Below are 13,300 nucleotides of genomic sequence, written 5' to 3'. Positions count from 1 at the left end.
GGTGGGGGTGGGGCAGGTGAAGAGCCCAGGCGGCCTTCGCATTTCTCATAGCACCTCATCCACGGGCGGGATGAGGTTTCGTGAAGTGTTTAAAAATTTAATAAAATTTTAAAAAAAAACATTGACATGTCCCAGCCCTTGTGATGCTGTCACATGGGGGGGGGGGAACATGTTTTAAAATTTGAAAATGTCTTTATTTACCCATTTTAAGCTTAAACTAATCTCCCTGAGGCACCTCTGTGCCTCAGGGAGATTTCTGCGCTCCTTCACGCGCATTTGTGAAAGAGCACAGGCCCCGATTCAGGGATTCACCCCCCCACACCCCCCGCCCACACAGGGAGCACTCAGCTTGTCCCGCTTAATTGGCCCACCCATGTAAAATGGCAGCATTGACCTGATCAGGGGTGCCGATCAGGTTCGCGCCCGCCCCCCGCACATCTCCCCCAATGGGGAGGAAAATTCTCCCCACAGACTATCTCCATTATTAAGAGAAAAAGAACGTCATAATGCAAAAGCTTCCCTTAAAAGTCTGACAAGAGCTTTATAAATAGAGGCATGCAGTGCAAAAGCAAGAGAATTATACAAATTTAAATCTTTGTGACTCACTGGTTAGGTGTCAGCTGGAGTTTGTGGCCAATTCTGGGCAGCACACTTTAGGAAGAATGTCCAGGGTTTGGAGAGGCCACAAGTGAGAAGTACTGTGGTACCAGGGATGAGAAACTTCAGACATGTGGAGGGACTGGGGAAACTGAGGTTGTTCTCCTTAGAGCAAGAAGTTTAAGGAGAGATATAATAATGTTTAAAATCATGAAGGATTTTGGTAGGCGAAATAAACAGAAAGTATTTCCAGTGGCAAGAGATGGGTAACCAGAGGACACAAAGTTAAAGTGATTGGCAAAAGAACCAGAGAGGAGGTGAATATTTGTTAAGCAGTGAGTTGTTATGACATGGAATGGGGGATTTTGGTAAAAGATTCAACAGTAGCTTTCAAAAGAGAATTGGATAGGTTCTTGAAGGGGAAACATTTGCAGGGCACTGGGGAAAGAGAAGGTGGAGGGAAACTAATTGGATAGCTTTACCAAAAAGCTGGCACAGGCATAATGGTTTAAATGTCTTCCTTCTGTGCTTATCATTCTATAATGCAGTGTTTCTATGAATTGCATGCAAATATACTATATAATATATTGATAACATAAAATATAAAAATAGTAATACATTATAAATGTGTGTGAGAGAGACATTAATGATGAACTCACATACATTACTGCCTTACGATATCCCAACCCTGTTAATTGAAGCATTCGTTCAGTTTTCAGACATCAAAAGAGGCAGTTATAATGTATATTTAGTTTAATGTCCTTGTACAAACAATTATATAAAACTGTTTTAAACCACTCCAAAGTGCAACTGAGACGATAGAGTGTTCTGAATGACATCTGTTGTTAGACTGTTGTCCATCTCTTGGTCCTGTGCCTGCTAACAGATGGTTAACTGTTAAATGAGTCTCTAGAAACACAGAAACAAACATCACCACCAATGACAAGCTGTAAAAGCCGATGCACAATTCACAGCATGTAACAGCAAATAGCAACTACTAACAGGAGAATCCTACACAGAGACAGAAATACTGCTTCATTAGGCAATGTTGTTAAAAACTTAACACTTTTTGTCTCTTTAAGGTGATTTGAAATAATATTTAGCAAAGTCACTTGAAGTAAACAATGGCCTTAAGAAGCTGTGTTTAATATTTCAAAGGCAGGACATTCATTTTCTTGACATTTTGAGAGCTTTAATAAAAGCAAAACCTCGATCAGCACAACATCACTAACATCCCTCTCCCTCTCAGCACCAGCATTTCATTTCTTTATTTTACTTCATTCTTCCCTTTGCTTTCCTATTTTTTTTCCAGCATTTTATCCTGATTTGTTTTTTTTTACTCATTAACTCCCTGCCCTTTGTTTCTCTGCACTGATTATCCTAAAACTGGGGCGAATGCAGTTAGAAATATTTAAGAATTGTGCGAGAGCCTGGAAGTTCCACCAGAAGCAGATTAGTGATCAGTAGGAATGAGCTTCTCTGTGACTAACTCTGTCAGGCACAGCAGTTAATGCAAGATTGTGATTCCTGTCAGAAATACTAAACACCAACTAGAAAGAAATGGTCCACCGAAGATGAACAGACACAGTTCTGTTCCCACGCGGAATAGTTTGATATAGATCTTACTCTCAAGAGTCCTCCTTCCAATTATTGCAGCTTTACAATATTTTGCAACAATTTTTAATATTTCCTTTATTGAAGATTGTTATTAAAAAGTCCCCATAACCTTGTTTGTTCAGTTCACTGAGCCATTCCTGGGTTTGTTTGCGTTGCTTTGTGATGTTATGAGATCCCAGTCGCGCCGAGGCTCATTCCACTTGTGTGGCTCATGCGGGGTAAGGTTTGCATGGATTTGCTGTAATCGTGAGTTACAAGTCGCCCGTTCTCTCCGGTGCCTCCCTGTGCCGATACCCTGTCCGTGGCCCTCATCGCTTCACTTATCGAAAGCTGCTGAGAGAGGGAAGCAAATACCCGATAAGATAATGGAATCAATAGCTAGGAGTTAAAGATTACTGGTAGGATGTGAACCCACCGACACACAGGTAACAGAACCGACTTAACCACAATACCTTTGCTGACATCTCAAGGTCTAGAGTATTTGGACTCCAGAGTTCCCGCAGCAGGAAACTCCAGGATCTGGGGACTTGGAATAAAACCTGGGGCAGAATTTTCACCTTGGCAGGTGGGCGCGTGCCCGACCTGCTCCAGCATGAAATGACGTGAGATGACACTGGACGAGCGTCCCGACTTCGACATGATATATTGGTCGGCAGGCAAGCGGGAGCGGGGATCAGTAGTGTGCCCGCTGACAATTAAAAGGCCTATTAAAGTACGAATTAACTTAAATTGTTCGCTGCCCATCCAACCGTATGGTCGGCGGGCAGGCGAGAAGGCTAAGCAGCCCTTTGTATTTTTTTTTGGAAACCTCATCCATGGGTGGGATGAGGTTCCCAACCTCAAATAAAAATAAAATAACATTTAAAAAAATCTCATTTACAATATGTTTCCTGCTCACATGACAAAGAGTCACACGTGTTTTATAACAATTTAAAAATCTTTTATTTCTAACTTTTACAACTCTTCATCTTCCTGAGGCAGCTCTGTGTCTCGGGGAGATTTTCAAGTGTTCGCTCGGAATGGAAAATAAATCTTAGAAAGGCAGCATTAGTATCAGGGTGGGGAATGGGTGATGTCATGGTGGGCAGAAGATAACTGGGCTCCTGGGGACGGGTGGTTGAGCTATGGGGATGGGTGGTTGAGCTATGGGGACGCGTGGTTAAGCTATGGGGATGGGTGGTTGAGCTATGGGGATGGGTGGTTGAGCTATGGGGAAGGGTGTTGAGCTATGGGGATGGGTGGTTGAGCTATGGGGATGGGTGGTTGAGCTATGGGGAAGGGTGTTGAGCTATGGGGATGGGTGGGCGGTTGAGCTATGGGGATGGGTGGTTGAGCTATGGGGATGGGTGGGTGGTTGAGCTATGGGGATGGGTGGGTGGTTGAGCTATGGGGATGGGTGGTTGAGCTATGGGGACGCGTGGTTGAGCTATGGGGATGGGTGGTTGAGCTTTGGGGATGGGTGTTGAGCTATGGGGATGGATTGTTGAGCTATGGGGATGGGTGGTTGAGCTATGGGGATGGGTGGTTGAGCTATGGGGATGGGTGGTTGAGCTATGGGGATGGGTGGGTGGTTGAGCTATGGGGATGGGTGGGTGGTTGAGCTATGGGGATGGGTGGTTGAGCTATGGGGACGCGTGGTTGAGCTATGGGGATGGGTGGTTGAGCTATGGGGATGGGTGGGTGGTTGAGCTATGGGGATGGGTGGTTGAGCTATGGGGACGCGTGGTTGAGGTATGGGGATGGGTGGTTGAGCTATGGGGATGGGTGGTTGAGCTATGGGGAAGGGTGGTTGAGCTATGGGGATGGGTGGTTGAGCTATGGGGATGGGTGGGTGGTTGAGCTATGGGGATGGGTGGGTGGTTGAGCTATGGGGATGGGTGGTTGAGCAATGGGTTTGGGTGGTTGAGCTATGGGGATGGGTGGTTGAGCTATGGGGATGGGTGGGTGGTTGAGCTATGGGGATGGGTGGTTGAGCTATGGGGATGGGTGGTTGAGCTATGGGGATGGGTGGGTGGTTGAGCTATGGGGATGGGTGGTTGAGCTATGGGGATGGGTGGTTGAGCTATGGGGATGGGTGGGTGGTTGAGCTATGGGGATGGGTGGGTGGTTGAGCTATGGGGATTGTTGGTTGAGCTATAGGGTTGGGTGGTTGAGCTATGGGGATGGGTGGTTGAGCTATGGGGATGGGTGGGTGGTTGAGCTATGGTGATGGGTGATTGAGCTTTGGGGATGGGTGGTTGAGCTATGGGGATGGGTGGTTGAGCTATGGGGATGGGTGGTTGAGCTATGGGGATGGGTGGGTGGTTGAGCTATGGGGATGGGTGGTTGAGCTATGGGGGTGGGTGGCTGAGCTATGGGGATGGGTGGGTGGTTGAGCTATGGGGATGTGTGGTTGAGCTATGGGGATGGGTGGTTGAGCTATGGGGAGGGGTGGGTGGTTGAGCTATGGGGATGGGTGGTTGAGCTATGGGGATGGGTGGGTGGTTGAGATATGGGGATGGGTGGCTGAGCTATGGGGATGTGTGGTTGAGCTATGGGGATGGGTGGGTGGTTGAGCTATGGGGATGGGTTGTTGAGCTATGGGGATGGGTGGTTGAGCTATGGGGATGGGTGGGTGGTTGAGCTATGGGGATGGGTGGTTGAGCTATGGGGATGGGTGGGTGGTTGAGCTATGGGGATGGGTGGTTCAGCTATGGGGATGGGTGGGTGGTTGAGCTATGGGGATGGGTGGTTGAGCTATGGGGATGGGTGGTTGAGCTATGGGGATGGGTGGGTGGTTGAGCTATGGGGATGGGTGGTTGAGCTATGGGGATGGGTTGTTGACCTATGGGGATGGGTGGTTGAGCTATGGGGATGGGTGGGTGGTTGAGCTATGGAGATGGGTGGGTGGTTGAGCTATGGGGATGGGTGGTTGAGCTATGGGGATGGGTGGTTGAGCTATGGGGATGGGTGGGTGGTTGAGCTATGGGGATGGGTTGTTGAGCTATGGGGATGGGTGGTTGAGCTATGGGGATGGGTGGTTGAGCTATGGGGATGGGTTGTTGAGCTATGGGGATGGGTGGTTGAGCTATGGGGATGGGTGGTTGAGCTATGGGGATGGGTGGGTGGTTGAGCTATGGGGATTGGTGGTTGAGCTATGGGGATGGGTGGTTGAGCTATGGGGATGGGTGGGTGGTTGAGCTATGGGGATGGGTGGCTGAGCTATGGGGATGGGTGGTTTAGCTATGGGGATGGGTGGTTGAGCTATGGGAATCGGTGGTTGAGCTATGGGGATGGGTGGGTGGTTGAGCTATGGGGATGGGTGGTTGAGCTATGGGGGTGGGTGGTTGAGCTATGGGGATGGGTGTGTGGTTGAGCTATGGGGATTGGTGGTTGAGCTATGGGGATGGGTGGTTGAGCTATGGGGATGAGTGGTTGAGCTATGGGAATCGGTGGTTGAGCTATTGGGATGGGTGGGTGGTTGAGCTATGGGGATGGGTGGTTGAGCTATGGGGGTGGGTGGCTGAGCTATGGGGATGGGTGGTTGAGCTATTGGGATGGGTGGGTGGTTGAGCTATGGGGATGGGTGTTTGTGCTATGGGGGTGGGTGGTTGAGCTATGGGGATGGGTGGTTGAGCTATGGGGATGGGTGGGTGGTTGAGCTATGGGGATGGGTGGTTGAGCCAAGGGGATGGGTGGTTGAGCTATGGGGATGGGTGGTTGAGCAATGGGGGTGGGTGGTTGAGCTATGGGGATGGGTGGTTGGCCTCCTGGGGATGAGGAGCTTGTTTTTTTCTTTCGAATATGGCGTGGGGATCCTGGGGATGGGGAATCGGCTTCCGATTTATGTGTTGCCGAATTCCTGGGAATGGGTCATTAGGTTTGGGGATGGGGAAGCGGGTTCTGGTGAATGTGGAGTCGGGGGTGCCTGGGGGTGTGCAGTGACTATCGATTCAGAGACGACATGAGAAACAACTGGAAGGATTGGCTGAAGGCTTGCTCAGTGAAATCCAAGCCACAGGTAGTGAACGTGAGGCCTTTGTGAGTTTTCGCCAAAGTGTGTGGAATGCTTTTGTGTGAGAATCAGGACTCCAATTCACCCATGCATCAGACAGATTAAAATCAGATTTAATGAAATCTCAGGGAAATATAATTAGAGGTAATTGGAATGAGTACCCGGGGAGAAGATTAGGCTCTATCTGTGACAGAAGGAGACAGCTGTCTGGTAAACGAGGATCAATTATAAATGAAAGGTGGAGAATCAGAACCACAGGAGCTCTGGGGGCTGCTGAGTGTAGCACTCCGGGTGACATGATTGAGCTTTCCTAATTGTTATTGAGCTCCAGGAGGACATGGAACAGGTTTTTCTGCAATTTGTTCTTTGCATAAGCTTTTGTAAAGATTATATTTAAACTCAAAGTGAATTGAGTGTTTTTCTGAGGGAGGGATCACCTGTGCCTCTCAGCTGTGTGTCTGGGTCTATTATCCATCTCTTACATCCAGCATCATTTTAAAAAATTCATTCATGGGATGTTGGCTTTGTTGGCTGGGCCAGCATTTATTGCCTATCCCTAGTTGTCCTTGAGAGGTGGTGGTGAGTTACCTTCTTGAATCGCTGCAGTCCATGAGCTGCAGGTACACCCACAGTGCTGTTAGGAAGGGAATTCCAGGATTTTGACCCAGTGATAGTGAAGGAACGATGATATATTTCCAAGTCAGGATAGTGAGTGCTTTGGAGGGGAACTTCCAGGTGGTGGTATTCCCATCTATCTGCTGCCCTTGTCCTTCTAGATGGTAGTGGTCGTGGGTTTGGAAGCTGCTGTCAAAGGAGCCTTGGCGAATTCCTGCAGTGCATCTTATAGATAGTATGCACTGCTGTTACAGTGCGTCGGTGGTGGAGAGAGTGAATGTTTGTGGATGGGGTGCCAATCAAGCAGGCTGCTTTATCCTGAACTGGAACAGCTTGACTAGGGGTGCGGCAAGTTCGAGAGCATAAGTCTTCAGCATTATTGGGGGAATATTGTCAGGGCCCATAGCCTTTGCATTATTCTACCGATACTGACATGGACAGATGCATCTGCAGCAGGCGTGTTGGTGAGGATGAGGTCAAGTATGATTTTCCCTTTTGTTGGTGCCCTCACCACTGGCCACAGACCCAGTCTAGCAGCTATGTCCTTTAGGACTAGGCCAGCTCGGTCTGTAGCGGTGTTGCCGAGCCACTCTTGGTGAAGTCACCCACCCAGAGTACATTCTGTGCCCTTGCCACCCTCAGTGCCCTTGCCATCCTCAGTGCTTCCTCCAAGAGGTGATCAACATGGAGGAGCACTGATTCATCAGCTGCGGCAGGGTGCGGTGGGCAGGGTACATGGTAATCAGCAGGAGGGTTCCTTGCCCATGTTTGACCTGATGCCATAAGACTTCATAGGGTTCGGAGTCGATGTTGAGGATTCCCAGGGCAATTCCCTCTCGACTTTATACAACTGTACCGCCACCTGTGTTGGGTCTGTCCTGGTGGTGGCACAGGACATACCCAGTGATGGTGATGGTGGTGTCTGAGATATTATCTGTAAGGTATGATTCCGTGAGGATGACTATGTCAGGCTGCTGCTTGACTAGCCTGTGAGACAGCTCTCCCAATTTTGGCACTAGCCCCCAGATGTTAGTAAGTGGGACTTTGCTGGGTTGGCAGGGCTGAGTTTGCCGTGGCTGTTTCTGGCGTCTAAGTCGATGCCAGAAGATCTGCCGGTTTCATTCCTTTTAGCTCTTTTAGCGGTTTGATAAAACTGAGTAGCTTGCTAGGCCATTTCAGAGGGCAGTTAAGAGTCAACCACATTGCTGTGGGTCTGGAGTCACACATAGGCCAGACTGGGTAAGGAAGGCAGATTTCCTTCCCTGAAAGGCATTGGTTTGGGTTTTTAACAACAATTAGTAATAGTTTCATGGTCACCATTACTGAGACGAGCTTTCATTCCAGATTTTTTTTGATTCATTAATTGAATTTAGATTCCATCAGCTGCTATGGTGGGATTTGAACCTGTGACCCTAGAGCATTGGCCTGGGCTAATTTCTAGTCCATTGACAGTACCAATGTGTCACTATCTCCTCATCTCCTTAAACCTCTTCTGTCCAAAAATCTGCCCATCCCATATCCCTCGCTCAAACTTCCCAACCCACCCTCATCTCTTCCCCATTCCTGCATCCCAACTCTGTGCCCAGATTACCCTTTCCCACCCTCCTATCTAAAACTCCCTCCATCCCACCACCACCCCCCCAATTCCTCCCTCCGACCACGAGGTCCAACTCCGCTCTCCCAAACCCCCTCGGTCCCACCCTCCCGTCCCCACATCTGTCCCGCACCCTCCTTCCAACCCATTCCAAACCCCATCCCAAACACCTCTCCACCCCACCCCGCCCATCCCTCCATCAGTCCCGGCACCCCCATCTCAAGCCACCCGCCACCGCCCCCCCCACCACCCCACCACCCACTCCCTGTCACACCCTTAGATCTCTTCACCATGTCCCACACCCACTTCATATCCCCTGCTTCAACATGGGAACAACAGTAGCTAAATTAAGCATCAAGAACTTGGGTTCCTTCCGCTTATTTGCTTTCCATCCCAAACGCTTTGCAACTTTGATAGATTTGCACCCGACCCCGAATTGTGTCTGGAGGTCGTGTAAACAGCTCTTGAATGATTTGTCACCTTCATTCGTGTCGCTTCAGTCCTTGACTTGTAACAAAACTCCACCAGCGCCACGAGCATCGCCAGTCCGAGGCCACCGATCAGGATGTAGAAAACCCCTGCTACGTTACTCAGACTCAATGCACTCGTCTTGTCCTGAATCAGGTGAAGGAAAAGATAAATTCACTCAGAGTAAATTCAAAACAAAACAAATTTAGAAGAATAACCTGAGTTATGGGTTGAACTTGGCTTCGAATCATGATGTGAACAAGGTGAAAGTGGGTTTGCGGGGGAAAGAAATGGAAATAAAGCTGGGGAGAGATGTCAAATGGGATGACCTGTTTTACTTGAATGCAGAAAGCCAAGATCGAGCCCACACTGCCCCGTTCGTAAATTCCATACATTTAATCTCAATCACTAACTTGCTTTCTGAATCCAGAGGTCACACTGCCTTTATTCTTGTCACATTCTGATATTTTGGGGGATTTAAAAGTGACATAAATGTTCCCATAGAATGTCATCTTGGATTGAGTGTGGGGACTGCAAAGGGGCTGAGTGTGGGGTCTTTAGGGGACTGAGTGTGGAGGACTGCTGGGTAGTGGGTGTGGGGACTGCAGGGGATTGATTGTGGTGATTCAGTGTGAGGGACTGTCTGTGGGAGACTGTAAGGGAGACTGTGTGCAGAGACTGTGTGCAGGAGACTGTGTGCAGGGACCGTGTGCAGGGACTGTGCGGGAGACTGTGTGTGGGGACTGTGTCTGGCAGACTGTGTGTGGGAGGCTGTGTAGGGGAGGCTGTGTAGGGGAGACTGTGTAGGGGAGACTGTGTAGGGGAGACTGTGTAGGGGGGATTGTGTGCAGGGATTATGTGCAGGAGACTATGTAGGGGAGACTGTGTGGGGGAGACTGTGTAGGGGAGACTGTGTGCGGGAGGCTGTATAGGGAGACTGTGTGCGGGAACTGGGTGCGGGGACTAAGGTGCAGGATTGAGAGCGGGGAATGTGTAGGAGACTGCTCAGTTTGTAAAATATGATTTATTCTAAAGAATAAAGAATCAGTGAATGCAAACAGACCATGCTTCACTTATTGAACGTGACAATGAGGCCCCCTGAAACTGCAATGAGCACTGCCTGGCACCCACTCGAGGGGTAAAACATATCAGACAAACAGCTCAGTCCCTCAGACGCTCACACACTCTGTGTCCCCAAACCAATGGTTTTGTTCAAAATATAACTGTTTGTTTCCTTTAATTATTAACACCAATTAATGACTGAGCTATTGATCTGATACCTGACCACCTGTGGATGGGGCATCCTGGTGCAGAGGTCCAAGTGAGCTTGAAAGATCAGCCTGAATCAGCCACCAAACCACTGGACACACATGAAACCCCAGCCAGGGCCATTCTGGGACACTGCACCTCCCACTAAGTTAGTTTCAATTCAAAAGAAGCGGTCAGATAGGGGTGATCACTTATCCCTGGCAACGTGTCGACTCCTCAATGTGTCTGTGGGGACGGAGGATTATCAATGTCTGGGACCCCTGGGGTTTGTGAAAGTACAATGGCAGATGAAGGGTTAAGAAACATCCGCCCATCACTCGTCATTGTTAATGATCCACGTTAGTGAGTAGATGCTAATCTCCCAAACACCCTACCCTCTTATCACAGTCTAAACTGGCTGCAATCTTCAAAAATGCCCAGGTATGCACAGATGTTAGATCGCAGGGGGTCCTAACAGGAAGGATGCATGAGTTACATCTGGGTGCGGATATTCCTTCCCAGAGATTGTGCAAGGAATGGGTGCGTAGCAAGTGTTGAACAGTTACACTGAAGATGGCTAATGTGCACAAACAACTTTTGAGTATTAGATCGAGACAAGCCAGGGGAACCAACGTGAGAGAATGAGAAGCCAGTGGAGACACAGCAGCTTCACTGTGACTGGCAGAAATTGGGCAATGTGTGATTCTGGAGATAATAAAACGCATTACAGGGAACCCAAACAGTGACAGTGCCACAGTAAATAGGAAAATATGTTACCCTAACTATCAGGAAAGGTTGAACAGGCTGGGGCTCTTTTCTCTAGAACAGTGAAGACTGAGGGCTGACTTGGTAGAGGTCTTTAAGATTATGAAAGGGTAGGCGTAGAGAAGACGTGAGGAGACTAGAGGTGAGACCAAAGCTAGGGACCAAAAATATAAGACCCAAAAGGGAATTCAGGAGAAGCCTCTTTATCCAGAGAGTGGTGAGAATTGTGGAACAGCATGGAAGCACTTAGGGGAAAGCTAGATACGAACATGAGGGGAAAAAAGGAATAGAAAGATGCATTATAAAAATAGAAAATATTGGAATCGCTCAGCAGGTTGGGCAGCATTGTGGAGAAAAACAGGCTTAACGTTTCAGGACAATGAGGCTTCATCAGAGTTCTGATAAGAGTCACTGATCTGAAACGTTAACTCTGTTTCTCTCCCCACAGCTGCTGCCTGGCCTGCTGAGTCCTGCTTTCTTTTGCAGACTTCCAGCATTTGCAGCATGTCTAGTTTTCGTGGAAGGATGTGTTGATGGGGTTCGACGAAGGAAGTTGGAGGAGGCTTGGTGTGGAGTACAAAGAAGGGCTTGGACCCGTTGGGCTGAATGGCCTGTAGATTCAGTATAATTCTACGTTGAGCCCTGCAGAGGGATGGTGATTGTTCCCTACCAATGTTGCGGTGCCATGTCTGTGAGTTTTCCCTTTCTGCATTTCCGAGACATTCTCCCAGTTGGCTCCTTCACTGACTGATTCAGAGCCACGTGAGTGCAGGTTCTGTGCTTTATTAGCGGGTTCCCCTCCAGTTAGCATGCGTTAAGTGCGTTACGGTGCGGCGACTAACCTTACTGCTGGAGTCCTTGCTTCCACATTCACCTTTATCGTACCACCATTTGTTTTTCAGCTTGTCTAAGATGCCTTGCTCACTGAGTTTCAATACTGCAAGGTTTACTCGATTTCTTCACGTGAAACATAACATAAATAACATTATCAATGTTATTTTATGTTATCCATTACAAAATACATTACTGATTCACATTTCCAAGTGATAGGTGCTCAGTGCTCCATCTGGCTGGGTGGCTGAGCTCCTCCCACCTGACCCACTTTGCCCAGCGAGATGTGCAAAACTCTATCACTATGCGTAACCAGCAGCCTGCAGCCAGCACTTGGTGAAGCTTGGGAGCTAAAAGCAGCTACATGTCCTCAGCTGGGACATATCAGGCCACATGAACACAATAGACATTGAAAAACAACACCGGGAACTCTCAGGGTCCGGGGTAAAGGCACTTACGCTCCACTTACACTCCACTTGGCTTATATGAATTCGAAGCTGCCAATTAGTTCTTTCACGCGATGCAGGTTGAGGCAGAATGAAGGGTTCAGAGCCCTGGAAACAAACTAGGAGCAGCCCTGTGATTGGGACATCGATTAGTGTGGCGCCTGATAACTAAGTGTCCCCGCCACATCTGCTTGGATCAAGTCCTCTCCAGTGCTTTCACTGTTAAGTGCAGGTGGGTTGAGGCTGCCCTCATGAGTCAGTCACAAATTTGTTTTCAAACTGCAGCCCTGAAATAGACCGGCAACTGACCAGAGCCTGACCAGGTAATGACCAGAACCTGACCAGGAAATGACCAAAACCTGACGAGGACCTGGCCAGAACCTGAGTGATGAGGTTATCAATTAGAAATTCACAGACTGTCTCCATAAAGGGGGATCAGGGTATGCTAAGTCCTGAGCTGCGAATAAATCCCATATGCCGGACTCACCGCCAATTCTGGACAGAGATTTTGGAACATCACACAGCTTGGAGGATTTCCCAAAGAGTAGGGATTGGTACCTGGTCGGGTGGCGGGGGCTGGGCAGGGAGTGGGGGGAGGAGGTGGGGGCCTCTTCAGCACCTGGTCAGCTCCCAGTCATTTCCCATTCAGCTCCCTGTCGTTTTCTGGTCAATTTTCAGTGAGATCACGGTCAGTTTCCATTCAGTTCTGGTCAAGTTCCTGTCAGTTCCCGATCAGCTAATGGTCACTTCCCAGTCCGGTTCCGGTCAGTACCCGATCAGGTTCCGGTCACATCCTGTCAGGTTCCAGTCAGATTCCGGTCAGGTTCTGGTCATTTCCTGGTAAGGTTGTGGTTAGTTCCCTATCAGGTTCATGTTAGTTCCTGGTCCGGTTTTGGTCAAGGTCTGGTCAGGTTCTGGTTGTTTCTCGGTCAGGTTCCGGTCAGTTCCTGGTCATGTTCAGGTTAGTTCGTGATCAGGTTCCGGCCAGTTCCTGATCCGGCTGATTTCAATTCCTGGTCAGATTCTGGTTGGTTCTTTGTCCAGTTCCAGTGATTTCCTGGTCAGGTTCAGGTCTGTTCTCGGTCAGATTCAGGTCAGTTCCCGGTCAGGTTTTGGTCATTTCCT

At 48.9% G+C, this 13,300-nt stretch overlaps 1 protein-coding gene across 1 annotated transcript in view; it reads right to left on the bottom strand.

The window, feature by feature from the left end:
* Positions 1 to 1,335: 1,335 nt before the first annotated feature.
* Positions 1,336 to 13,300, bottom strand: part of LOC121280876 (glutamate receptor 1-like) — a 240,228-nt gene continuing 228,263 nt past the window's right edge. Inside the window, exons 15-17 of the mRNA XM_041193199.1 lie at positions 8,898 to 9,032; positions 2,324 to 2,547; positions 1,336 to 1,506 (exon numbers count right to left, since the gene is read on the bottom strand). Coding sequence (XP_041049133.1) covers positions 2,380 to 2,547; positions 8,898 to 9,032 — 303 coding nt within the window. The 3' untranslated portion in view covers positions 1,336 to 1,506; positions 2,324 to 2,379. The remainder of the gene's footprint in view (positions 1,507 to 2,323; positions 2,548 to 8,897; positions 9,033 to 13,300) is intronic.

Source organism: Carcharodon carcharias, chromosome 8 (assembly GCF_017639515.1).
Source record: "Carcharodon carcharias isolate sCarCar2 chromosome 8, sCarCar2.pri, whole genome shotgun sequence".
NCBI lineage: Eukaryota > Metazoa > Chordata > Chondrichthyes > Lamniformes > Lamnidae > Carcharodon > Carcharodon carcharias.
This window is presented reverse-complemented; position numbering and strand designations above follow the sequence as displayed.